General features: G+C 31.0%; 3 protein-coding genes and 2 long non-coding RNA genes across 15 annotated transcripts in view; 3 read left to right on the top strand and 2 right to left on the bottom strand.

Annotated features, from left to right (window-relative positions):
- The window catches only part of sls (sallimus), a 133,217-nt gene extending 123,389 nt beyond the window's left edge, over positions 1–9,828 (top strand). For both annotated transcript variants that reach the window (XM_087412214.1, XM_011068860.2), the window contains 13 exons: positions 1,159–2,380; positions 2,918–3,078; positions 3,534–3,824; positions 3,982–4,123; positions 4,197–4,466; positions 4,559–5,004; positions 5,094–5,396; positions 5,514–5,668; positions 5,752–5,902; positions 6,560–6,664; positions 6,767–6,964; positions 7,114–7,419; positions 8,687–9,828. In XM_087412214.1, the coding sequence (XP_087268340.1) occupies positions 1,159–2,380; positions 2,918–3,078; positions 3,534–3,824; positions 3,982–4,123; positions 4,197–4,466; positions 4,559–5,004; positions 5,094–5,396; positions 5,514–5,668; positions 5,752–5,902; positions 6,560–6,664; positions 6,767–6,964; positions 7,114–7,419; positions 8,687–8,889 (3,953 nt within the window). In that variant the 3' untranslated portion in view covers positions 8,890–9,828. The remainder of the gene's footprint in view (positions 1–1,158; positions 2,381–2,917; positions 3,079–3,533; positions 3,825–3,981; positions 4,124–4,196; positions 4,467–4,558; positions 5,005–5,093; positions 5,397–5,513; positions 5,669–5,751; positions 5,903–6,559; positions 6,665–6,766; positions 6,965–7,113; positions 7,420–8,686) is intronic.
- LOC147907731 (uncharacterized) overlaps positions 1–12,134 on the bottom strand; it is a 92,448-nt gene extending 80,314 nt beyond the window's left edge. For both annotated transcript variants that reach the window (XR_015547044.1, XR_015547043.1), the window contains exons 1-2: positions 11,907–12,134; positions 10,074–10,139 (exon numbers count right to left, since the gene is read on the bottom strand). This is a non-coding gene — a long non-coding RNA (uncharacterized LOC147907731). The remainder of the gene's footprint in view (positions 1–10,073; positions 10,140–11,906) is intronic.
- A 108-nt stretch (positions 12,135–12,242) lies between these two features.
- On the top strand, positions 12,243–13,400 carry LOC147907730 (uncharacterized). The gene is made up of 2 exons (XR_015547047.1): positions 12,243–13,079; positions 13,153–13,400. It is a non-coding gene; the product is annotated as an uncharacterized LOC147907730 (long non-coding RNA).
- Positions 13,401–14,423: 1,023 nt separating this feature from the next.
- On the top strand, positions 14,424–25,196 carry Prp4k (Pre-mRNA processing factor 4 kinase). 9 transcript variants are annotated; one of them, XM_087412223.1, is made up of 18 exons: positions 14,424–14,812; positions 14,970–15,140; positions 15,327–15,576; positions 16,086–16,591; positions 16,725–17,364; positions 17,451–17,792; positions 17,895–17,980; positions 18,076–18,222; positions 18,288–18,441; positions 18,520–18,772; positions 20,178–20,416; positions 20,651–20,851; positions 21,105–21,214; positions 21,486–21,875; positions 22,495–22,568; positions 23,483–23,719; positions 24,173–24,888; positions 24,998–25,196. In XM_087412223.1, exons 1-12 carry the CDS (start codon positions 14,808–14,810, stop codon positions 20,849–20,851), a joined length of 2,994 nt encoding a protein of 997 aa, XP_087268349.1. In that variant the 5' UTR covers positions 14,424–14,807; the 3' UTR covers positions 21,105–21,214; positions 21,486–21,875; positions 22,495–22,568; positions 23,483–23,719; positions 24,173–24,888; positions 24,998–25,196. The 9 variants fall into 9 exon arrangements, with proteins under 9 accessions (XP_087268349.1, XP_087268345.1, XP_087268343.1 ...); XM_087412219.1 differs by having other exon boundaries at positions 21,108–21,875; XM_087412217.1 differs by having other exon boundaries at positions 21,105–21,875.
- Positions 24,227–27,522, bottom strand: LOC105153791 (inositol monophosphatase 1). The gene is made up of 6 exons (XM_011068851.2): positions 27,195–27,522; positions 26,233–26,366; positions 25,769–26,028; positions 25,221–25,326; positions 24,995–25,146; positions 24,227–24,878 (listed from the first exon to the last, which is right to left on the bottom strand). The coding sequence occupies exons 1-6, from the start codon at positions 27,252–27,254 to the stop codon at positions 24,772–24,774; spliced, it is 819 nt and encodes a 272-aa protein (XP_011067153.1). The 5' UTR covers positions 27,255–27,522; the 3' UTR covers positions 24,227–24,771.
- Between the last annotated feature and the right edge of the window lie 58 nt (positions 27,523–27,580).

Genomic DNA, 27,580 nt, shown 5'->3' with positions numbered 1-27,580 from the left:
TTTTCATAACAAGAAAGGAAGCACAGAATTTTACATAACGCATAATACATAATGCATAAGAAAATGAATCAATCAAAGTCCTTAATTTCCTTCCTTTCTATGAAATAAGAGAATTAAATCATCTAATTAGATGATTTTCTTATGCTTTATACATCCTATGCTTTGAGAGCGAGCTTGGCAAATCAGACAGCTCACTGATCTACTGTGCTAGAGATTCTCAGTAGAACCAAAATATTTTTATATGTTCGTATCTCTCACAAAAGGAAGCAACCCCACCAAGAGTATTTTTGCTAAGAACACTTCTTTAACAAAATTTTGTTATTCCAAATCGACGTTAAACTATAAGTTCCATATGACTGTGTACAACCAGCGTACCACAGACATATGACAAAATTAAGTCATTACGCTCGGCCATGAGCAATAGGACTAAGAAGATTATAACTTTATGCAAATATCTGTGCTTTGCAAACCTTAAGACGTACCGTAAGAATTAATTCATATCTACAATAGATGTTTTAGGCTTTAAGTCATAAGCTTAAGCCAAAATTGACCTGCAATTATTATACAATCGAATACGAGGAGAATAATTGACTGTGATTCGTCCATTTCTTAAATGGCTTAAGGCTTAAAAATCTATTATAGATCCGAGTCAATTACAATCAAAAATTGTCAAAAATGTAAGATTATTCTTTTTAAACTTTCAACTCTGATTTTTACGGTAAGTCTCATGGTTATGGTGACGGAAAATGTGCCCTTTTCGTGCTATGTTCGCTTTTTCGTTATATTAATTCATTCACCTTTTCGACAATTGGCATTTGCTACCAGCTAATAGACGCAAATGAAATATAAACTGAAAGAAACTAAATTGCGTTTTATTTTAATGTCTTCTTAGGCAATAAAATATGTCAACTTGTTGTCGGATGCTATTTTACAAAGCGCTTCTTTACTAATATGCTTTCAGTTAACTCCATATCACAAGTCAACATTAATTTTCAACATTGTATAAACGACAAGTGTGTCTCGTTTGTTAAGGGTATGATACGTATTTATTATTGCTATGCTGCTAATTGTTTAATACAATTATAATTTTGCATATAAAATGGATTCTTTATTGTAATGTTATATTTAATATTTTTTTGTTATATTTATGAAATTCAGAAGTACCAAGTGGCGCTCCAGAACCACCATTATTCACCAAACGTTTCCAAGAAGTAATTGTTCCGGAAAAAGATACTTTTAAGTTAGTTGCCAAAGTTACTGGTAATCCCGTTCCCGAAGTTACTTGGCTTAGAAACAACAAACCGCTTGATAAATCGGTCAATATCATAGAAAGTTATGATGGTGAGAACATCCTACTTGAAATTAAAAATGCAGACTCTGAAGTCGATGCTGGAGATTATAAATGCGTCGCTAGTAATTCAGTCGGAAAAGCTTCTCATGGTGCAAAAGTCACAGTAGATGTTGCTAAAGTTTTTTTCACAAGGAATTTGCAAAATGAAATCATAGTCAACGAATACAAAACTCTAGAATTAAGCTGTGAAACATCCCATACTGTTTCTACGATGTGGTGGCACAATGATAAAGAAATTAGCGGGATGGATCATCGCGAGATAATTCAAGAAGGACGTCTACACAAGTTACTTATTAAGAAGAGTGGTCTTTCCGACGCAGGAACATACAAATGTACTGTCAAGAACCAAATGACGTTTAGCAATGTTATCGTTAAGGCTACCAAGCCAGAATTCGTCAGGAAATTGCAAGATTTTGAGGTAAAAGAACGCGATGTGGCGATTTTAGAGGTTGAGATTACATCCCAAACGGCCGATGTCACATGGCGAAAAGATGATGAATTATTAACACCAAGCAAAGGAAAACTAGAATTTATGAAAGATGGTACCGTAAGAAAACTTTTCATCAGAAATACATCGGTTCACGACGAAGGCGAATACACATGCGCTCTTCTAGATCAAGAGTGTACAGCAGAAGTTACAGTTGTCGAATTACCACCAGAGATCATTATCAAAATGCAAGATATAACTATAGCTACAGGAGAGAAAGCGACTTTCGACATAGAATTAACAAAAGGTGACGCTCTGGTACGCTGGTTCAAAGACGGGCAAGAATTGCAATTTTCTGAGCATGTGCGATTGTCAATCGATGGCAAAAGACAAAAATTGAAAATTTATGACACTGAAGTAGAAGATGCAGGAATCTATTCCTGTCAAGTTGGTGATCAAACTTCGTCAGCCAGATTGACAGTCGAAGAATCCGAAGTAGATTTTATTAAAAAATTACCAGATATTACTTTAGTACCTCTCAATATTGATGCAACTTTTCTTATCGAATTATCACGTGCCGATGTACCGGTAACATGGTTAAAGTAAGTTAAATTTTATCAAGATAAAAAAATATATTTAAAAAAGTTAATTTCTTTGACAATTATGAATAAAATTAAAACAAATATGTATAGTATATATAATATATGTATATATAATATTCTTGAGACTTCCACGGGTGCTTTCTGTATGAAGATTATGCGTTTCGCGGATTTTCTCCGTGTCCAGATCCATTCTTGGAATACTTGGGATACTGTATCAAGCTATTCCTCGTCCTGATGAAGTGGACCTGCAAAGTTCACAAAACGTTGGTATTCCAAGAATGGATCTAAACATGGAAGAAACCCGCGAAACGCATAATCTTCATGTATATATATATTAGGTGTTGGAATTAATTCGTAGCGTTTTTAATGAAAGAATGTTATTTATTTCACATGAGCATTAAAAAATACATTAATGAAAGTACTTCCCATCACTTGTAAAACGCTACGAATTAATTCCAACACCTAATAGTATATATAAACTTTATATTGTATATATAATAATAATTGTATATATAAACTTATGTGAAATTTGTATAGGAAAAATGAAATGATCGATTGTGCACAATCGTCGAAATATAATGTTATCGACGAAGGAAATATTAAAAAGCTCATTGTTAAAAAATGCACGACCGAAGATATCGCTGAATATACTGCTGCAGTTGCCAATGTGAAAACGTCATCGAGATTAAAAATCGAAGGTAAATTTTATAAGATTGCGTACTATATTTTCTTTAAGCATATAAATAACTTAAAATAACTTAAAATAAGTCTTGTGTGCCCAAAATAGATGGGTGTGCGTGTGTGCGTGCGTGAGGTATTTTCAATGGTATTATGGCAAATTCGATTAAAGGCACTGGTGCATATGAAGCTGTTGTACACTGATTTAATTTGAGTGTAAAAGTAAAATGTAAATATTTCGAATTATAAAATACATTTTACCTAACAGCACAATAAAGTATTGAGTATTTCACGATTTCTATATTTATAATAAACATAAATATTTATGTCAAATGATGTGTACATGATGATTTTAATATGCACTAGTGCGTACTGAGAGTGTCCAATCGAATTCGCTATTAATCTTCGTTCTCTTCTTTATTAGTCTATAATAATTTGGATATTATTTCATTTATATGCGTTTCTCTTATTGCAGTTATTGAAACATCGCCTAAAATTCATCCTGATACGCTTAAAAAATACAAAACAATGAAAGGCGATGACATTGATATTGTTGTCAAATTCGCGGCTAAGCCAATTCCAATTGATGAGTGGATCGTCAATGGCCGTATTCTTAAAAAATCTAAACGAATTATTCCATCCATTGATGAATGTTCAGCCGTCTTAATAATCAGAGACGTACAAGAGAAAGATTGTGGTGATTATACTCTAAAATTAACTAATCCACATGGAGAGGATAGTATAGAAATCAACGTCATTGTTGTGCGTAAGTATTTACATATTTACATATATCTTGTACATATATTACGTATTTATATGTATATATCGATATAATAATCTAAATAATTTTCGGAAGGAAATCTCGATTTCATTAAAAATAAATATAATAATGAAAAATATATATATATATGTACACATTACAGAGGTACCCGGTGCACCAGGAATTCCGGAACCTCTTGAAATAACCGATGATAGCATTACTCTTCATTGGAAGAAACCAGATTCAGATGGACACTCCTCGATCATAGAATACATTTTAGAATATCGAGAAAAGACAGAAACTTTGTAAGTAATATAAAATTTTGTGGACTTGTTAAAGAAAAAAACAAAAAATCTAAACATCTAATTTAATTTTAAGATGGAGCAGAATCACGGAGACAATAATTGAAACTACATATAAATTAACCAACTTAATCTCCGACAAGGAATATACCTTCCGTGTAACAGCTGTTAACGAAGCTGGACCAGGGGAAGCATCGCTGAATACGCCATATCTAAGAATTTCCAAGTTATCAGCGTCTGAGCCACCGACCGTTCTTGAAGCACTTAAAAGTATCGTCATTGGATTAGAAGAGACCGTCACACTTTCTTGCGTAATTGGTGGTGTACCAACACCTCGTATTACATGGTAATTTTTCATTATTTCATTTTTTATCTAATTGCGACAGCTAAATATGTCAATTGCTGCATTCGAGATATATTGTAAAAATTATTTTCTAGGTTGAAAGATGGCAAGGCTTTCGAAGATAGTGATATTACATACGAAAACCATTTAGCTAAATATACTATTCGAAAAACTACTGAGACATCTTCAGCCACATTTACGGTTAAAGCTCAAAATGATGCAGGAATGGCGGAAACATCATGTCAATTAAAAATTCAAGAATCTCCAAAGATCACTTGCGATGAAAATTTAAGAAAGCAGAGACTAACAGTGGGCGATAAATGGAAAGCTGAGATTCATTTTAGTGGTTTTCCAAAACCGGAAGTAACGTGGACGATAAATAACAAAACAATAATTGATAAGCGCATTTCCATTGAGACTAAGGAAAATACATCTATTATTATGATTTCTTCGCTTGTTAGAAATGACACAGCTATCTATACAGTGAAAGCATCGAATGAAGCCGGTAGCTCATCAATGGAATGTCATCTTCGTGTTATAGGTTGATAACTTTTCATATTGGTCAAACAATGATGAAAATTTTAAAGTAAATTTAAAATTAATGATGTGAATATTTATTACGTATTGCAGATAAACCAAGTAAACCCCAGGGACCAGTTATCGCGAAAGAAATTAGACAAGATCGCGTCACCATAGAATGGCGACCGCCGATCGATGATGGTGGTGTTGAACTGGAAAGATATACCATTGAGAAGTGCGAAATGAATAAGAAAGCTTGGACAAAAGTAGGTGATGTTGACAAAGAAGTTGAGAATTTCTGTGTGCAGAAATTGCAGCAAGATGTCGACTACCTATTCAGAATAGTTGCTAGAAACTCGGTCGGATCCTCAGATCCTTTGGAATCCGAACCAATTCGAACAAGAACATCATTCGGTAAAAAAAGATTATGTTTTTTTTTGTATATTAAATATTAAAAAAGAATGTTAAGAAAATTAAATATAACTTTATAAAATATTTAAATATATATATATTTTATTGGTTGATAATTAGAAATACCGGGTCCACCGAGAGGACCACTCGAAGTTTTTGGAATGACGAAAACATCATTCACATTAAAATGGGAACCACCAAAGAATGATGGCGGGACTCCTATTATAGAATACATTATCGAAATGAAGGAGACATCTAAGAAAACTTGGCAAAGAGTTAGTACTCACATTATTTATACACTAAGCCACTCATTGTCCGCACTAAAACAATCATTTCTTTATCTTTAATGCTTTCTTAGATTGCGAGTACAAAGGGGGAAGTCACTAATGTTACTGTATCCGATTTAAAATTGGACACATCGTACAATTTCCGAATAATAGCTAAAAATAACGTTGGTACTGGTCCTCCATATACAGCAGAAGAAGTGATTACAACCGGTAAACAACCGAGTAAGTTTTTTTACTAATTATTTTTTAAACGTTTTATCATATTACTGATTTTCAATTATTATTAATCTCCCAATATAACTAGTCTAATAATAAATACGATCGCTTTTGCTTTTGCTTAGAATTAATAAAGCTTACAGAAAACAGCATATACGCGCTACTAGGCATATTTCCATCAACCAAAACTATCGCTATTAAGAGTAAGTTTCTTATTTTTGTTCTTTATGTCCTGTTCTTGAATTGTATTTTATCTTTGCATTTTCTATTAACAAATTTGATTAGACGCATTAGTACGTATTGGTGTATATTAAATCAGAAGACACCTTAGTGTCTCGGCGCTAAGCATAGCGATATAATTTACCATATTATATACTGATCTAATCTGAAAGTAAAAATGAAATGCAAATATCTCGAATAATGAAATGCCCAATACATATTTTACAAAGTAACACAATAAAGTGTACAAAAATTTGCCATTTAATATATAAATATTTATATTACATTTTTACATTTCGACTTTTACACATCGATTTATGTACCACGGCTATGCGTACTAATGCACCCAATCAATTTCGCTAATAGTAAAACATAATTGAATTCTAATATAGCAAGACATATATATATATATATTGAGCAAATAATAATTTAAATTTTCTTTAGCACCACCTTCGTGCCCGCTAAACGTTCGAGCAACAAATGTCACTAGCAAAAGCGTCACTCTCAGTTGGTCACCACCAACTACAACAGGAGGATCAGAATTGACAGGTGATAATATAAAATATAAACTTTTATAAAATATAAACTTTTATAAAATGAATTTTCCATTTCGATATTGATTTAATATATATTATTTTTTTCTCACTATAGGTTATGTAATCGAGAAGAGACCATTAATCGGAAAAGGCGCCAGGTGGTCAAAAGTTGTCACTTTGGATGCTACAACACACCAATATTGTATAGAGAACCTAAAAGAAAGCGAATTCCTCTTTAGAATCTTTGCTGAAAATAGTTTAGGTCTTAGCATACCTACTAATTCCGAGCCGATCACGCTAAAAACTCATGCTAGTAAGCTAATTTATATATATATATATATATATAATATACAATATGATGTTGTATATATACTATATAGATACTATTATCAAATTATCGTATACACCTAATAGTAAAGTAACAATTTATACATTTATTTATGCTTTTTGAATTATTTGTAGATGTTCCATCACCACCTACTGCTCCGTTAGAGATGAGACAGATTGCAGCGAATACAATGGTAATCGAATGGGGTAGACCCGAATCAGACGGCGGTGCATCTCTCGAGGGTTACAAAATTGCTATTAGAGACGCGAAGAAAACTATGTGGATGGAAGTGGGAAGAGTTAGCGCGGACATACAAAAATTGAACATTAGAGATCTGCAAGAGAATCACGAATATCTCATAAGAATCTTCGCACGAAATGAGATCGGATTTAGCGATCATTTGGAATCGGAAGAACCCTTTAAGATCGTACCGACATCAGGTACAACTCTGTCATTATTTTTATTTCTATCTTTTTCTACTTGATATTATTTATTTTTTTAAATAATAATAAGTTTTTAAACAATAAAATCGATTAGAAAATCTTCAAAAACAATAAGCAAGGATCGAAGTCAAAATAAGTTTTTGTATTTAAATAATACTCCTAATAGTACAAAACATTTTCAGGATGAATACGTCCTGAATATTTTGGGACATATGTGTTTAGAATCTTATACTAACAAAGATGAAAATTTCAGAATGTTCTGAGACCTATATAAATAAGCGTTCTAAAAATGTTTTAAATAGCAATTAACATTCTAATCTGAAATCCTAAAGATGTCTGTCATAATTTTGAGGATTTATTTTTGGGTTTTTCTGATATTCTAGAATTGCCGATAGATGGCATCGTTTCTTGCATGTAAAATTTAATCAAACTCTCGATAACCAAAGTCTATATAATGGACAAACGAATCATAATTATTTGTATATGACTTTCGCATGCGCTTAATGCAAGACACGAATGTATTTTTATACCATTGAAGTTAATGAATATAATATTTTGCGAAACATTTCAATTTGCAAATTCAGCACACTATCCAAAAGACATTCGGAGGGGAGGGGGGGGGGATGTCCCTTATAAATATGTGCCGTATGGGTAAGAATAGAATTGTCCCAAAGATTACAGATGGATGTCTTCAAGACTATCGATTTCTATATCCTGTGGATGAATGTAGAACATAATGAAGCGATTATTCGATCCACAGGACGTCTTCTGGACTAGAACAAAACATCCCTACTCCTAGAAATCTATGTGAATTTTTACAATTACCAGTTCAAGCAAACTGCGTGCGAATACTTATTGATCTTAAAACAGTCTTAAAACTGAAGTAATTAGAACTGAAGTAATTAGAACTCCTGAAACTGAAGTAGGTAATACCACGATTAAATTGACAAATAATTTAATAATTCTGATACTAATGAGCAATCTTTAAAATACTGTAAACATCGCATGTCAATTTAATTGTGATATTAATTATTTTAGTTTCAGTTTTAGAATTGTTTTAAAATCGTCAAATATTATGGGCGCGCACAGTTTGCTTGAACTGGAAATTATAAAAACTCACACAGTTATTAAAGCCAACACCCGCTTTGACCGGGGTACGGCTTCTTTTCTTATTGTTATTCTTATAATTATCTTTTCATTATACAATATTCATCCTTCAAACTTAAACTTAAAACTTTAATCATTAAATCTGTTCCTTTGGCAGAACTATCGTGCGTGGAACTAATTGCAGAGGCTATGGACAAAGGTGAGACCGCATCAATCAGCTTTAGTACGGAAAACACAAGTTCATGGTTAAGAGAACATAATATGGATGCCGATATACATTCATACGCGAGAGCAAGATTACTTAGGAAAGATGAGTACTTTTTCCGTATTTGGCACTATGCTAAAAAGTTGTTTGAATAAGCATTTGTTATACACGTGTAATACACGTGTTACACACGTTTTGAACATTTCTATTATTATTGTAGAGTGTCGGATATATAATTGATTCTTTTCCGCGATTGCAATTTTATTTTTTCATCGAATGTTGTATTATATATTATGTCAATGTATTTAATCAATATGCATGAGTCTAACTCTTGAAATAATATATCGGCGATAGAGACATCAATTGTTCCTTTCTAAAATCGATTTGCGTATAATGATTATATATATATATGTCAAAACCAATTTACGTAAGACTGGATGGTGTTTACCGAGTGTTAATCTAGTTAGGGTAAAGTGATTTTCTTTTTGACGCTTTTATTAAAGCGCTCAGGAAATGTACTTTATTGTACGAATGATTTACTTTTTATTCTAGTTTCGTGTTTTGAAATATTGTAAATTACGCTCTCGTGCAGTTTTATAAATTTGATTTCCTGCCACTAATCGCACATTGTGTGATGCGCATCGTTAAAGTATTATGTATTTACTAGCTGGTAATGACAAGCATTATACTTGGAAAATTCTTCGAAATTTTCAAATATGCGGCATTCTACATCTATTATGTATCTGTTTAGCGATGTGACGATGTAATGTTCGTTTCTATTTGTTTCTATTTCTTTGGCGAAGCCAAAGTATACGATTACCTTAGTATATATTCTCCAAGTATATATTGATTGTTTCTTGTTATTATTATCCGCGATTAATTCAATTTTAATTAACATTATTAATGATATCGATACATCAAATTAACAAAATGAAGAAATATCACGCGTGTTTGGTAAGTGAGACGTAAAATATAGGTGCAATCATGAATTATTATCAACCAACGACGCGTCGTATATTTCGTATTATTTATGCAAAATTATATAATATTGTAAAATATTTTATTTATCGATTAATTAAATTATTACAAATCAATACCACAATATTTATTACCTAATAAATTTATAATAGCATCACTTAGGATTTGCTCAGCATAATTAAAAGTAGCCGAGTAATTAAATTAAATATTATATTAATTATAGTTATATTATTTATAAGTAAGATCCTTTTCGCTATTTATAGCCACATTTGCATAATTAAATATCAGCACAAGATTTTACATATTATATTCCACACATATATCATATCTCAATAAAAAAATTAATTTATCATTCACTTACCCAATATGTAACAGCAGAGTTATACATCTGCCACGTAACGCTACTACACATACAGCGCATTTGATTCTGTAACATAAAATAACAAATATAAATTTCAAATTAAAACAATACTCCATAGAATCAACATTTCAAAAGATAATTCTTATATGTATTAAATTTTTAATACACCTTTCAATCAGATATTTACCAATAATTAATTTTTCCGAACAAAAATTTTGACAAAATATATTTATTAAATTTTAGATTTTATTAACTTTTTAATTAAATTATACGTTTCTCTTTCATTAATTATTCGCAACTTATTGAGATAAAAAATAAATGGAGAACTATTAATTTTATAGATAAAAAATCCCGGTAAAAAATTTGTCATGCATAATAATATGTATAATAATATATAATAATACATAACATACAAACATATACAAATTTGAATATTTATTATGAATATTTATACATATACAAATATGTATAAATATTCATAAACATACATAATTGTATTTGAAATATTTATACGTAAGTGTACATACATCATTCTTTCTTATTTGTAAAATTACTTTTTAGTAATAGAAATAATAATAATGTGAAAATATAAAAAATATTTAAAAAGATAATTTTCGCTCTAATTCTTTTCGAAAAAATCAAGTTTAGAGAAATGTAAAACAAATGCTCATATATAATTATATATAAAATTATACATAATTGGTGTGTGAATAAACAATTTTTTTTATATTTCTCCAAATTTAATTTTTTCTACAACAATACCAAAATTATCTCTTTAATTGTTTTCGCATCATTATTATTATTTTTATTAAAAAGTAATTTTACAAAAGAAAGAGGGATGTATGAACGTGTGAATTTTTTACTGGATATTATATCTCAAGATGGCTACGCAAAGATTAATTATTAAATATTAATTATCTGACATAATTCTTTAAATCTCATTCATTTTGAGGTAATCGGATCCATGAAGTTCCATATTCTTTTTTAATATACGGATCCATGAAGTTCCATATTCTTTTTTAATATAATTATAATATAATATGCATATATTGATATAATGTATTTAATACATTTTTTTATAGATTCATTTTTTCATTAATAAAGTTTTTTGTTGTTCAACTCACCGTAACATTGCAATAAATAGCAGAGTTATCAGAATTACACAACTAACAATAGATACAATGATCCTGTAGTGTACAAACATATAAAGAGTCAAAATAATGATACAAAAGAAAATTCTCTCTGTCTCTCTCTCTCTCTCTCTCTCTCTCTCTCTCTCTCTCTCTCTCTCTCGCATATAGTTTTTTAATCGTCTTTCAATTAATTAAATATCTATTAAAACCTATACAGCACCGATTGTTACGCAAAATTTTTAAAAATGTTTCAATCTTTCACATTTCAATCGTATGCAACGAAAAGATTCTGCAGTATATCATATGAAATATTGCAACATTGAAGGAGTCTGCAATAAGTGCCACATGAAATATTTCAACACCCAGTGAGAAATGATAATAGAATCGATATCGAATCGACGTCGATCAAATTTGATGATTTCGATATCGAATCAAAATTATCAGTTCTCACTAGGCAGGAATGTTTCTAAAATCTATCTATATATTGATAAATAGAAAACATATCTCCAAACAGAACAAAAAATCATCATGACATTAAAATGGCTCCAAAATATTTACTAAAAGTAATTTTTTAATCATTTTAGTCACTTTCAATCTATCTAATTCTATCTAATTATGTGTCTTGCATTATGAAATACTTGGCTAAATTGTATTTATTTCGTATCCGTTTTTTTATTAAAAGGAATGTAATGTTCGATACCTTTTTTATGCACTTGGCGTATATTTTTTCTTTCCTTAAAGAAGTTTTTTTTTTAGAGATTTCACTGTTTTTTTGTAAAGTTTTGAAAACATAATGTCATCGACGCCCGACGTCGCTCGAAGTCGCCCGAAATCGCCCGGAGTCGCCCGGAGTGCCTCGGAGTTGCTCGGCGTCGCCTCGGTCGCCCGGAGTTATTAGAGATTATTAAAGTTCTATATTAACAAAAATAGCGTATTCTTTAATCTGGGAGTCGATTGTGTATGTTCGAAATGAAGTGAAAATAGATCCGTTCGCGTGGCTCGCACTTTTTGCACTCGGCATATTTTCTTTGTCTCTTTTCAACGCCAAATATATCTATCTCATTTTAAGTGCAAAAATATTTGGGGATTTCATGCAACGCGAACAGACCTAATTACAAAAGTGAATAAAAGTTACTAGGTATTGACCAATTAAGGGCCAGTTATTCCACCTTTTGGTTAATTTTTGGTTAAATTTTATCTGTGAGGTAAATCCGCGCATGTGATTGGGTAATCTTATTACTTGCCCAACAGGTGAAATTTAAAAAATGAAACAACTCTAAATTATAAAAATTCTAGTGAATTTGTTCACTTTTGTAGAACTGTTTGTTCCCTTTTTTTTAGATTAATGCTTTCACATGCAGCGTAACTTGCATCAGCCAATCAAATCGTCTTAACTAGAATACTGCATAATGATACAATTTGATACGATTTGATTGCTTGACGCAAGTTACGCTTATGCAAGTTCCGCTGCATATGAAAACAGCTTAAGTTTCCTCCAAGATTAGAGTTGAGTCAGAATACAAGAACTGACCAATTACAATCGAGCATTTCTTTCTCATGACTATAAAATGGAAATACTCGACTGTGACTAGTCAATTCCTACACTCCGACTTAACCACAGTATAAGTATCTACAATATGTACAGACACTAAACGGAAAGAGACATCCTTCTTTAGAAGAGCTTCTTCTAAAGAAGGATGTCTCTTTCCGTTAATAAACAATTCTAGAACTTTCTAAAATTTTTGACTCAGATATATAAATAATGGTAAAATATATGATAGGATAAATAACAACACATAATGTCACGACAAAATTCTAACTGTGTAAAAGAAATACTCGAGATTCATCGTTTGGTTTTTTTGCTGTAAAACAGGTAATGATTCTATAAACAATTCTAATTCTTTATATTCCGACTAGAAGATTTTAATATATACAATTTTATTTAGAATCTGGAAATTCTTGTTCTACACTTTTCTTGATATGACAATTGACGTTGTAACATTACTGTATGAAGCATCTTCACATATAAAAGAACATGTTTATTTAATTACAACTCTTGACTGTTGAATTTAATGTCAACTAGATGTACGCTGCGTTTTAAGAATATTATTGAATTACTGAAGATGGTCAGATTGTGGCCGAAACGTTTAATGTTTTAATTAATGTAATAATAATTAAATATCACAAACTATAACTTGTGCTGTGGTTTTTTATGCTCTTATTTTTTATATGTGTTAATATTAGAACCACGTTAGTTTCAAGATATATAGATTAGGTTAGCTGAATCTTCTTCCTATAAAATATAATTAATAAAATTAAGTTTTATTAAGAAATTAAATCAAATTTTTTCGGAGACGCTATATTGTGTAGATTGTTATATTTGTATACGATAAAGTATTCTTGTATATATTGGGTCATCTAAAAAATATCCGCGGTTTTTTGTCACTAGATGTGTGTTGATGGTCATATATCTAGTGACAAAGTACCGCGGATACTTTTTAAATGACCCATATAATTATTCAATTACAATTTTCATATAGTATTCAATCAATTATTATTTTTAATTTACCTATTACTGTTTAATATTAATATTATTATTAATGTGAATATTATCTTTATACAATATAATGAGTTCATTAATATTATATTATTATATAATTCTGATTTAAAATATACTGGCGATAAACAATTTTCATGACACAACCGAATTATGTTTTTTTTTTTTAGAAAAATCAGTCTAGCTTTATAAAAACTCAAATTTATAAGCGCCAATCCAATCCAACCAACATGGCAACGAGTCATGTGATCTGGAACTCACTACATCAAAGATGCTGACGCTCAGTGTTCATATTGTATGTACTTATACTGTGACCCAACTCTAATAAAGTGAAAACTTAAGTCGGTATTCATATAGTCGGATCTTATATTTAAATATCACGAACCAATCAAAGAGTATTAACTGCCTTACTAAAACATTACTTAAGACAATCTTAAGGACACAAAATTTCTGTAACAATTTTAAGGACACAAAATTTCTGTAACAGTAACCTTAAGGCGTGAACCTTAATCTGATGTACAAAAATTTTGTGTGCGGCAGCCCTAATGGACTTATGGTTTCTGCACAATGAACGCTTGCCACACAGCAAAATATTGTAAGACGCGTCCATTGTGCAGAAGCCATAAGGCTTACTGCTTGCTGCCACTTAAAGCAAGGTTGTGGTCCAAGCATAAGAGGTCTCTAGTCTAGATAAGTCGTAGCACGCAAATATGCATTCACATTTGTATTCATGATAGCCAATCAGAAGCGTCAAGCGTGCGTTTGCCGAATGCATTTTGGGCTTTAGAAAATATGTGCTGATATTGCTGATGTATGTATGCGCAATAGCACCTTGGGCAGTTGGCTTCTTCCACCATTGTCCACCAGTTCTACTTTCCACCATGGATAGAACTTGTAAAATGGCGTCTCACTGAGACATTCCTGTATTTGTGCGTTTGTTACGGATCATTATTGATTGCGATCATTGTAATCATTTGGATCATTGGAATTGCTCTGTGTAGTGATTTTATGTTTCATCTATTAATTATTTACTAAAGTTTCATTATGGGGTAAGTAAATTAAAACAAAAACTTAATTTAATATTGCATTAGCAACAGAGAGAAATTTGATCTCGATTCGATGAAAGAATGGAGAAAAATGAATATATTCTCTTTCTATCACGAAAAATTGTTTTACCAAGATATTTATTTCGACACATAATTGCAGCACATCAGATTTAGAAGATCCTGAGTGTAAACGAGAATCTTTAGGATTAGATTCTGATGCAGATGGAGTAATTGATCAAAGAAAGAAAAAAAAAAGAAAACATAAGCATCATAAGCATAAAAAGGAAAAATTAATTGAAAGAGACGATGAACGATTGGATAAACAAGAAAGGTAATGGATATTTTTTAGTTGGACATAGTGTAACGTGAATTATTTCATTTTTGTTTAATGTTTGCAAACAACAAAGATTTAATGATTCACTATGTTACACTACGTTCTTTCTAGAAAACATCCAATATAACTAAGCGATGCATTGATTAAAATTATAATTATAATTATAATTATATCTTTTTGTAGACGAAAACACAAAAAACACAAAAGACAGAAAAGAGATAGAAATATGGAAAATGGTACTATGGAGGAGAAAATAAACTCTAATGTAGTGCATAAAGAAATTGGTATGAATGGAAAAACAAAGACTTCTATATTAGAAGTTGTCTCTACAGAAGAAAGTGAAGATGAAAAATTAATAGATCTTGATTCTGATGAAGTGGATTGTACAATCATAGAAGATGATATTGATCTCGAAGAATTAATGAAACAAAAGGTACATAAACATTTTTATGCTTAATTAGAATAATTCTAGATTATGATGTGCACGCACGCACGCTTATACACACATACACACACACACACACACACACACACACACACATATATATATATATATATACTATTACATACATATTTATAGTATGTGCACAATATAGAGTAGTTCTTAATTATGTAAAAATATTATGCAGAATTCTAATCCAAAACATAAGAAAATATGAATATAGACATATCATTTAAATCTTTTTATGTTATAATATAGACACATATCATTTAGATCTTTTTATGTTATAATAAATTTAAAAAATATACTTGTCCTTTTCCACTATAAAATATGCTATATTATGTTATAATATGTGTGACCAGATATTTATGAATATATATGTGTGTATAATTTTAAAATACAATACATCATAGCGTATACATTTGATGCGTAATCTAGTGGTAATGAAATATTTTCCATGGATATTTGTACTTACTGTAAATGCATTGTATAATGTGTAGGAACGATTGCAAGCATGTTTAGTACAATATCTCTCGGATGAATCTGAAAAGGGTGAAGATAAAGAGTTACAAGAAGAGGAAGAAGAAGAAACAAAAACAATGACAGAAACGCCTGATGTAATACTTGTGGAAGATGATAGTGATACTAATGATATACTACCGAAGAAACGAGGTAGAAGTAAATCAGGCAGTAGAGAACGTAAGAAAGTGATAAAAACCGAAAGACGTGTTATAGTTGATATGACTAGAGACAGAAAAATTCGTGAACAGCATAAAGATAAGAAAAGAGATTTTGACAGAAAAAGAGATGAGAAAATCCGCTCTAAAGAAGAAGGAAAAAGAGAAGAAATTCGAAGAGATGACAGATCTTCGCGAAAAACTAGTGAAAGGCAAAAAGAAGAAACGAGAAAAGACGAATCCAACAGAAAAGTTGGTGACGATGATCAGCAGAGACGTAAGGATCTATCAAGAAGGGATGAGACATGGAAAAAAGAATCAGACAGACGGTAAGTGGGGAAAATTATTATTATTGTTATTACTACTATTCATTTTGTTCTACTACATTTTGTTCGTTATTTAATGTAATGTATCTTAAAAAATATGTTAAAATAGTATTATATTAACAATTGATGTATATAGAGAAGAAAATCGAAAACGAGAGCAATCTTCCCATCATAGTTCAAAAACTAATAACGAAACAAAAAGTTCAGATAACAAAAGTCGCGACAGATTGGCAAGTCGCGAACGTCAAAACAGCCGAGATCGTCACATTAGTCACGATCGACGCAGTCGTGATAGATTATCTAGCAGAGAGCCTCGTCGTCATGCTAGTCGCGATAAAAGGGATAGCAAAAGCAAAGATCGGTATGGAAATAGAGATCGACATGATGGTAGTCGTGATCGACGAGACATTCGTTACCACGATCATCGAATCGAAGATCGATCTCGCAGTACTGCAAGAAGATCACGTAGCCCTACTCGAAACAGATCAGAAAGAGAACGAAATGATCGATATAAAAGATCCAGATCTCCTTCTCGAAGTCGTAGAGATCGAGACAAACAAGTCAGAGATCATGTTAGAGATCGTGAGAAGGATAGAGACAGAAATAGCAAGCGAGAACGTAATGATAAGTATAAGGATTCTTTATCGGAAGGTCTTAAAGTAGAACATTCAGATAGTTCGAGTGAAGAGGACATCAAAGATATCGATATCGAAGAAGAAGAGGATGAAGAAGCTATTATAGAACGTCGACGAAAACAAAGAGAAGAATTGCTCAAAGTAAATAATATCATACATATGTCCGTTAAATACATGTTACTTGATTATTGATCATAATCACAATGCATATCTTTTTCTCTCTACAGAGATTAAGTGGACCAAATGAAGATTCAAATATGTCTGCCGACATTAATGTTGGTTCTCCAGAAAGCCAATCTAATATATCACAAAAATCTATAGATATACCATCTAATAATAATGAATCCGTTTTGGAAAGCCATACTCCACCACTGCCCACAGAAAAACTAGAGTCTCCGCCTCCAGCCAAAAAAAGAAAGTCTAGATTTGAGGATACACCACTTAATGAGCCTGATAAAACTGGGAATATCAAAATGTCTGAAAGGTTTAAACAAGAAGAAAAGCAAACTTCAAAAAAATCGAATGAATGGGACATGTTCGCAGAAGCAGATAATATTGGTGATTTTAATGTATGTTCTATTTTATTTGACTTTTCTCTTTATTAATATGTTTATTTTGTTCTTTGCTCTCTAAATCTTATTATCTTTTATCTTTAATTTCTTATTATCCAGAGTCCTACGCTTGAAGGAAAACGTCAAGGAGGACCAGACAATCCTAGTTTGACAGATAATTGGGACGATGCCGAAGGATATTATCGGTTAGTTACATATTCTTTGTCCTACATCATTGTTTTAATTTAAAAACTAATGATCAGCTTGAAAACTAATAATAACGATATAATTTATTTCTCAGAGTGCGTGTTGGAGAAACGTTAGATGCACGATACGTAGTCTATGGATATACAGGTCAAGGAGTATTTAGTAATGTAGTAAGAGCAAGAGACAGTGCTAGAGGAAATTTGGACGTAGCTGTAAAGATTATAAGGAACAATGAAATAATGTAAGTTTAATACATTTTCGATTTTAAGTCGATTGCAGTATATAATATTGTTTTCACTCTTACAGGCACAGAACTGGTTTAAAGGAGCTAGAAATTCTTAGAAAGCTGAATGACGCTGATCCGGAAGATAGATTTCATTGCTTGCGTTTATTTAGACATTTTTTTCACAAAAATCATTTATGTATGGTTTTCGAACCTTTAGCTATGAATTTAAGAGAGGTATATACATATTTTTATTCGTATAAAATTTATAATATCTAGAACGATTAAATCGTGATAATTGTGTTTGTTGGGCAGGTTTTAAAGAAATATGGTAAAGACGTTGGCTTACACGTTAAAGCGGTAAGATCGTATACGCAACAACTTTTTCTAGCACTAAAGTTATTAAAACGTGCAAATATTCTGCATGCTGACATCAAACCGGATAATATTCTAGTCAGTGAAAGCAAACTAGTGCTGAAACTCTGTGATTTTGGCTCCGCATCACACGCCCACGAAAATGAAATAACACCATATTTAGTTTCAAGATTTTATCGTGCACCTGAAATTAGTAAGTACTTTACTTTGTACTTTACAAAATCTAATTATTGCTATTCGATCTTGCATATATGTACATATATTACCAAAAATATGTATATATGTATACAGAGTATTTGAGAGTATATATTAAATGTAACAATTGTTCATGGGTAGATAAAGTGGACTAAACTGAATCGCGCGCGAAAAGTCCTCTACTATAATATTTTGCAATTTTCACATTATGGACTATTATGTACGACTTGATTTTATGAAATTGACCACTCACAGTCATTCTATTCTTCAAAAGAACAACTATGATTAGTCAGTTTCATAACATCGATGTTATTAGCTTCAGCGTAAATCGAGTGTAAACGTAGTCAGTTATTGAGATATTAATTTTTAAAGATCGCTGAGTGTATATCTGCCCGGCGATCATATTGCCAAACGCAAACATGCGGCATGATACGACTGCCTTTGATAATCATGGGCAACCACTATAGCATAGGCTGTGTTCCAAAATTTACTATTAGTACTGAATACCTATAGTGCATTAACGTAAACTGTAGTAATTTTCAGCGTCAGCAATTAATTTTGGAACATAGCCTATGCAAACGTCTAGTGCAGAGAGATGTTTTCTTTTGCCATTCATGCGTTGCCAAGATCGTTTGTAGTAAATCATGGCAGAATTAATTTTGTTTAATTCCGTCGTAGTAGTAAACATGATGGAAGTTTCTTCCATTATGGTCCTATTTCTTCACACGCCTGTATTTAGCGGTAGGTCGTGCTATTTCGTTAGCGATCTTTACTAATTAATATCTCGGTAATTACTGCGAAAATTACAAAATGGTAGAGGATTTTTCGATTAATATTAATATTATTTATAAACGCAATTTTGTTCCATGTTCCATTCATACGCGAAAGCAATGTCGTATATTACCATGATTGTTTCCAATATATGCAGATATAAAACATGTAATATCTTTTTAATTAACGATGTACATTAGCATTGTTAATTTTCGACTATGTTACATTCTATCGATATCTCTATTTATATCTCGACTATGTTACATTCTATTAATGATTTATATCTCGCAATGCTTGATTGGCAATCTTAGTAAACTACGTACAACGATTTCGCAAGTATTAGCTTCGACTTCATTTTGCACTAAACTGAAATAAACAGTTTAATGAAAATCGTAAGATGTGTATGCGCTTTCTTATCTATGTACGCATATGTATAATTACAAATATTTTGCAATAAAAATACTTGGCTAATTGAATGCTATCATAACATATATTATTTCACTGAAAATCGAAAAAAATTTATGATATACGTGTATTATAAATTGATTTGAACTGAATTTTCGATATTGAAAAAATGAAATTGTATCTGGAATTGAATGTGTAGAATAGAAAATAATATCGTTATTTTCTAGTTCTTGGTATACCATATGATTTTGGTATTGACATGTGGTCTGTGGGATGTACCATATATGAATTATACACGGGAAAAATAATGTTTTCGGGGAAAACGAATAATCAAATGTTAAAGTACTTCATGGATCTGAAGGGCAAAATGCCAAACAAGCTAATTAGAAAAGGATCATTCAAGGATCAGCATTTTGACAGCAACTGCAATTTTCTATATCATGAAGTTGATAAAGTTACTGAACGGGTGAGTCTATTTTATTATTTTTCATGATAAAATCTTAAATTGCCATGATAAAGTCTTAAATCTTAAGTCGCGCAACGCAGCACTGTAAATAATATTACTTTATGCGCGGAATGTGGAAACAGAAGAAATACAACGTATCAGTTGACAACGCTGTACCGTAATGTTCTTTATATTTATTTATGGAAATAAATATTTGTCGTATGTGCAGTATTTACTGATTAGTATGTTTTTCAGGAAAAAATCGTTGTAATGTCGACGTTACCAGCCACTCGAGATCTCGGCGCAGAACTCGGTGGAAATTCTTTACCACCGGAACAAAATCGTAAAGTCGGACAACTGAAGGATTTGCTGGAACGAACATTGATGTTGGATGCAGGGAAGAGAATCACTGTGAATCATGCTCTGGCGCATCCCTTTATACAAGAAAAGATATAGGTAACCCTGTCCGGGGTCCTTTAGCTTCGAAAAATTCACTGACGTAACTTTGTAAAATTATACCGTTAACAATCCTTTCTATTAATGTTAAACGTCATTTGATAGAAGCGCGATATGTCTCTCTCTTTCTTTCTCTCTCTCTCTCTCTCTCTCTCTCTCTCTCTGTCTCATTCTTGTTTCTCCTTCTCCAAATACTCTTGTTTTTACATATAAAATATCCGTATTTTTTATTTTTTTTTTCTTTTTTGTTTAGCAGGAAGAGGCGGTGCAAAAAAAAATGTGAGCGTTTTGCAACAGAGGGAAAATATAGTTGTAATGTTGCACAAAACCGTACGCCATGAGCAATACTGTATGAATCCGAAGGTATTATTTAATTGCGTGTAATTCTTGTCAGATGGATAGAGTATAATATTTTTATACTCGATGTAATAATTGTGAATACAATAATAATGTGAATAAATTCCACCATTATATATAGATAGTATCTCTAATATAGATTAGTCTGTGTTGTAACACGTATCTGGAAATAATTCGAGTTATAGATACCAATTTTCCTGTTTAAAACTTGTCGATTTCCATAGTTACGTTATTTAGAAAAAAAATGAAATTAAAAAACGACGACCGCCTCTTTCAGCATAAACTGGTACCAGTTTCCTTTTTTCAATTCTCCTGATCTGGAGAGCAAGACGTCCTTACGAATAGCATCTTTCGTGAAATGATTATAGATCATGCGTCCTTGTGAAATTGTACGTTACGTATTCTCACTAAGCGAGAGAAAGGTTCGTATATATAAAGAACTGTAAGTCCCTTGGATGGATCACATATTGTTCGATCCATTTTAGAGTATCCCATCAGCGAGCATACGTGCATATACAGCATTAGAAGCCTTAGTGGCAAAGAAATCTGTTTTAATTGGAAGATATAAATTGTATAGTGAATAGGTCAGTTATATTGAAATAAAACAACACATGCTTAATACAATGAGAAGAATGACCTGCATTTTGTCTTTTCAATCTTAAATCATGTGAGTGAATATGTCAGTCCAAGTATTATAACATTCTTATAATATTTTTCTCTCTTTTTCTAATTCTCTCTGCTTCTGTTTTTTCTTTATTTTTATCTTTAAAATTTAAAGAGCGAGATTCCACATTAAATATTTAATGGATCTTGCTTTATTGTAATGATAATACAATATAATAGACATACAAGCACACACACACGCGCACACACACACACACACACACACACATGCGCGCGCGCGCATACAAAGAATACTATCTTATATTTTTATAATATGACATATATAATCAAACATATTTATATTGCTAAATAGAGATAAAAAAATATATATTTGCTGCATCACGATGCAAAATTTTAAGATAAAGGCGGTCATCAAGGTGTTATATTCAAAATAATTATTATTAAAACGTTACTTGTTGCAATCTGTGTTAAGTAAGAATCTTATTGCTGCAAGTACAACACTTGGATTTCTGATTTTTTTATACTTCTTTACAATTTCTTATAAAATTGCTAATTCGAAAATTTAGTTATTTGAAATTAGAACTGAATATCGATGCTGTTGTGAATGGTTCACGGTGTGATCTTGAATGTGACAAGATTATACGAGACTGCTTATGTTTCAGATGTGTCTTCGATTCAAACATCGTTAAGTGCGACTGGACCTTTCAAGGGCCTTTAGCGCCGATCCCGTTACAAGGTATTCATGGGGGATTGCCTGGGATATTTAGCGCAACTACTTTTCAATATATATTCAGAACCGTTTAATTCTGAAGCCCTACGAACATAATTTAAGTCTTGAAAATGTCTAATGAACTTTTCATGACAATATAGGATTTTATTTGAGGCGAAATATAATAGCATTTCGATCAAGTTTCCTAAATCTCATAAATAATTGCACGTTTAACGTTTGAATATTTTACATTTTTTTAAATAAATAAAGATAGTCAATACGCAATATGTACACGTGTTTTAGTATTTTTGTTTCAAGAAAAGACAATGTAATAAAATATCGATAAAATCAAATGATGAAAACAGAAACAAATATATGTTCAATAAATATTACGATATTAAATGAAGAAAAAAATCAGCAAATATGAATTTCACGCAGTAATTGAAACATGATTAAAATAATACGATTATTTTTTTAGGAGTAAAAATAGAAATAGTTTAATAAAAAATTCTGATTTTTTTCTTAATCATCTTCAATTCATAGTTGACAATGTACATTCAGATATTCAGAAACATATGGCTACAAGGTCTAGAATATTGTGACTAAATATATTCCACTTCTAAATGTTGACCTGAATAGTATTTCTCTAATATAAAGATTTTTCACAGATATTAATGAATATATGTGCATCGTCGACTGAGCATGATTCTAAGAAAAGTCGAAACATTCAATTAAACTTTTTACATTTTTACTTCTAAACAATAATTATTTTAATCGCGCTTTCATTATCGTGCTAAACTCATATTTACCGTTCTTTTTTCTTCAAGAAATATGTTTTATGGGAATGTTTCAATACAGAAGTAAAAATATACTATGAAACTATAATTAAAGAGAATATATGTATCGTTCTAATTGGCAATTTGGTAATGTTTCACTTGTAGCCCTCCCTGTGAGGAGGGGAGGCAATGGAAGAGGTGATGAAAACAATTGATGAGGAGGAAAGGAAAAATGCGATGTACTTGCGCCTACTGTCGTGTCTACTGCGTAAAAGTACATGCACTGTCACTAAACAGTTCAACAAGGTTTATAGAAGGTTTAACTAGATTTATATCCGCGCGCTAAGGTTTCTCTTAAAGTTGCTTGAGATTACAATGGAGGACTCGTAAGTATGTATACAGGTAAAGTACACGATTATGAAATTTTCACGTGACATTTATTATGTATATAAACTATACATTTATACTTTTTTCTTTCAAAAATTATTTTAATTGAAAACTAAACTGTTCAGTTCTAAAAATTAAAATTTTATATAATATTAATATTTACGATTTTTTTGAGTTTTTAGATATTTAAAGATCACATTCGATGAAAATAAAAAAGCAGATGCTATAAATACATTATTTTCGAAAACCATTTCGCTCTTTTTCTGTTCCTTTCATTTCCTTTTTTCCTCTCTTTTTCTCTTTCACATATACATGTACACACACTCTCTCATTCATTCACTGACTCACTTTCACATTATTTTTTAAATACTCAGAAAATATGTAGAAATATTTTAATGTAAATAAAATCTAATAAATTTATAAGTATATTTATTCTTTTTATAATAATATTTTTTTTCTCGATTTTAGAAAGTATATCTTTGCTTGGAAGCAGAAGGTTCATGATATAAGAAGATCTCTGTATCAAGTAACAAGCTATATATCATTTTATTGAAAAATATACAAAATACAGAAAATTAACAATGATTCTATCATACATTAATACATTCCCCGAATTTTTCTCAAGAATCATTTTATTATGTTATTACATATATATAATAATTGTACACACATACACACAATATATCACGAAATAAGAACAATAAAAGTAATACTATTTTAAGTTTCTTAAAAAATACTATATTATTTTTATATAATTAATAAGCAATTTGTTATTTTTTTCATCTATATAACAATGTATCAATAGTAGATCTAGTTGATTGCATATCACAAGTGAATAAATTCAATTTATTTCTTAAAATACACTGTGCAATTTAAATGTTTTAAAGAAATTAATAATTTCATTGATATTTTCAAAATATAAAAATCACAACAATATATGTTTTATATATAATCACCTAATTTGAATTTATATTTTTTTCTTTTAGGTAATATTTGCATTATTTTTAGTGCCTAAATCGTAAAAACAATGATTTTTCTTCATCTTCCACATGAAGCTTTTATGCTTCTTAATCTCGTACTGGATAATACTGGATTAATATTTTGGAAAGTTGTTGAGCTAATTCCATCGATGATGCGCACAATGTTCTTCTGCTCATCACGTCAAATGGGCCTCCTTTTAACGCGTAAAAACAAAATGAATTAGTTTTGCGTTATTTTGGAATTTATTTCCATCTTATACCGTACTTTTTATTTGACTGTGATTGATACATAATGTTTGTAATTGTTTACCAGCTGGATCTATTGACACACCGCCAGCTTCTCGAACAATAAGATCTCCGGCTGCAACATCCCACGCATGTATACCAAATTCAATAGAAGCGTCAACGCCACCAAGAGCCACCATGCACATATTCAGAGCTGCTGCACCAAACGATCGTATTCTGTAGGATAAGTAAATAAATAAATTTCTTTGCACATACAAAATTAGAAATTGTATCCTATAAATGTGTCTTACCCGTGTACATGTGGTAAAAGGAGCGTTATATTTTGTAGGACTATTTTCAATTTTTCTGGATCTCTACTAGTTCCCGTTTCTAGCATTACTAATGCCTTATGCAATTCTGGAGTAATGACAGTTAATTAAATTTAACAGAATAATTAGAATGACTGTCGAATTATATATTAAAAATATTGATTTATTGTATATATTGGAATTTTTGTATTAAAATTTAAATAGTTGCATGTAGTGATATGAAAAAGATTTTCAAAATTTGAAACAAATGCAGGATCATCTTTTTGATGCTACGTATAGTACCGTAAGATATATATATTTCAATTTACTCTTTCAATTTACTAATCATTTGAAAATGTTCGTTTTAATAATTATTCACACTACATATAATCGAGTTTATGATTAAAGTATTAACAAAACATTTTAATAAATATTTTGAGCGAGTATATAAACTCTTAACTATAAAGATCTATCGGAAGGATATTATATGTATAATCCTTTCGATATATATGTATACTTTATTTCTAAATGAAAAATATTAGGGAAATTACCCTTTTCATTGGATACATGAATCGGGGCGCCATTGAGAAAAGCGCCCTGACCTTTGCGAGCGGTGAAAAGTTGCTCCAAAATTGGATTATATACTATTCCTATTTCCGTTATTTTATTAATAAGCAGCGCAACTGAGATGCATATATATGGTAAACCGTGAACGAAATTCATCGTGCCATCGATAGGATCGATTATCCATGTTGGAGCATTCGTTAATTCTATTTTTTGTCCTGAGGAAGTGCTTTCTTCGCCAATAAACCTATTATAAAATACATATGTTTATTTTAGAACGGATAAGAAAGTAGATAACAAAAAATTACATCCTCGCTCGAGCTTTAATAGCTTTAGCTGTTGAAACAATTGAACAAATTGAATTTGCATTTTTTTCAAAAGTATTTTCAAGATATTTTTGCTATTATAAAATATTTCTTACGTATATTGCGTTATGTTTTTGTCTGCTCACCTGTGGTCAGGATATCTGGATGATATTCCATCAATTAAAAGTTTTTCAACTTTTTGATCCCACTCCGTAACCAAGTCAACATCGCACGATTTTGTAAGTACATCTTTATGTTGATAAATTTTTTCCCTGACAATCTGTAGATAAAATATATAAAGCATAATTAAATCTTTTAATTTTTTACATAGACGGTGCGGCGGTATCGAGGGAAAGTTAGATACTTCAGTAAGTAATGTAATTAATTTATTATCTTTAAAGTCAAATAACTATCAGAGTTACTTGTAAACAAGTATGCCATTGCTACGAAAAACGTAATTATGATAAGAACAAAAGTATAGTTTATTTTCCTGCGTCTTTATGTCTCGAATTTGTATTCTCCCATATTCCCTTTTTTGCATACTATTTCAAGAATCGTCATGCGCGCTATCATTTTACGTCTTTCATACTTATGATACTTGGAGCCATTCCGACCAACTCCGATTAACTTGATTGACAAAATCACTTAAAATAATTCGTCTCTAATATACAGTTAATCTTTCTTTGATGTATGTATTAATAAATATAATTCTATTAATTAATTTGATGATTTTATTCATATAACTTAATAAAATAGTGCTGATTAAGTTAATCGGAGTTGGTTAAGGAATGACCTTTATACTATCTATGCCGTGCAGATAACATATAAACAATCTCGTGGATTTACAGATTTTTCATGATATAAGTGCATTTTATAGATATTAAAATCATGGAGATTATGCTATGATGAAATTAAATTCTACCATATATTCCTCAGGCGAATCGAATATTGTTGTGCGAGTATCGCGGCAATTAAAAAGATTGCAGAATACAGATACGCTGCAGTAAAAAAAAATATCCTAATGTTCGATAAATTTTATCGGCAAATTACATTTTTGTTAGAAATCAGAGATACTATGCACAACTAATCATTTAACTGATCGACTTACCGAACCAGCTTGCTTTACAAGTCTCAAAATCTCTGTATAATATTCGTCGACATTCGACATAATTTATGTGGTGTAAAAAAAAACACTACCGAAAATTTTTTTCACGCACTACAAATAACTCCAGTAAGTAATTCACTTAAATTTATTTTCGTTCTCGTTATCACCGATCGGACGATCGTTGTCTATCGCAGCTACCGCTGCCTGCCACTGAATGTGACTGAATAAGTACGTATAAGTACGTTCTACACTAAGTTGCACCTGTCGACCGTCGACGACCATCGACCATCGACGACTGTAGAGTTCGTCGGGTCGACATCTTTTGATGGCTTCGTTTCGTACAGCTTCGTACTTGGTCATGTAGTCGGTGTATGTACATACATTACACA

This window comes from Acromyrmex echinatior, chromosome 12 (assembly GCF_024713525.1).
Source record: "Acromyrmex echinatior isolate Ae372 chromosome 12, ASM2471352v2, whole genome shotgun sequence".
Classification (NCBI taxonomy): Eukaryota; Metazoa; Arthropoda; class Insecta; order Hymenoptera; family Formicidae; genus Acromyrmex; species Acromyrmex echinatior.
The sequence above is the reverse complement of the archived record's forward strand: the minus strand, read 5'-3'. Positions and strand labels throughout refer to the sequence as shown.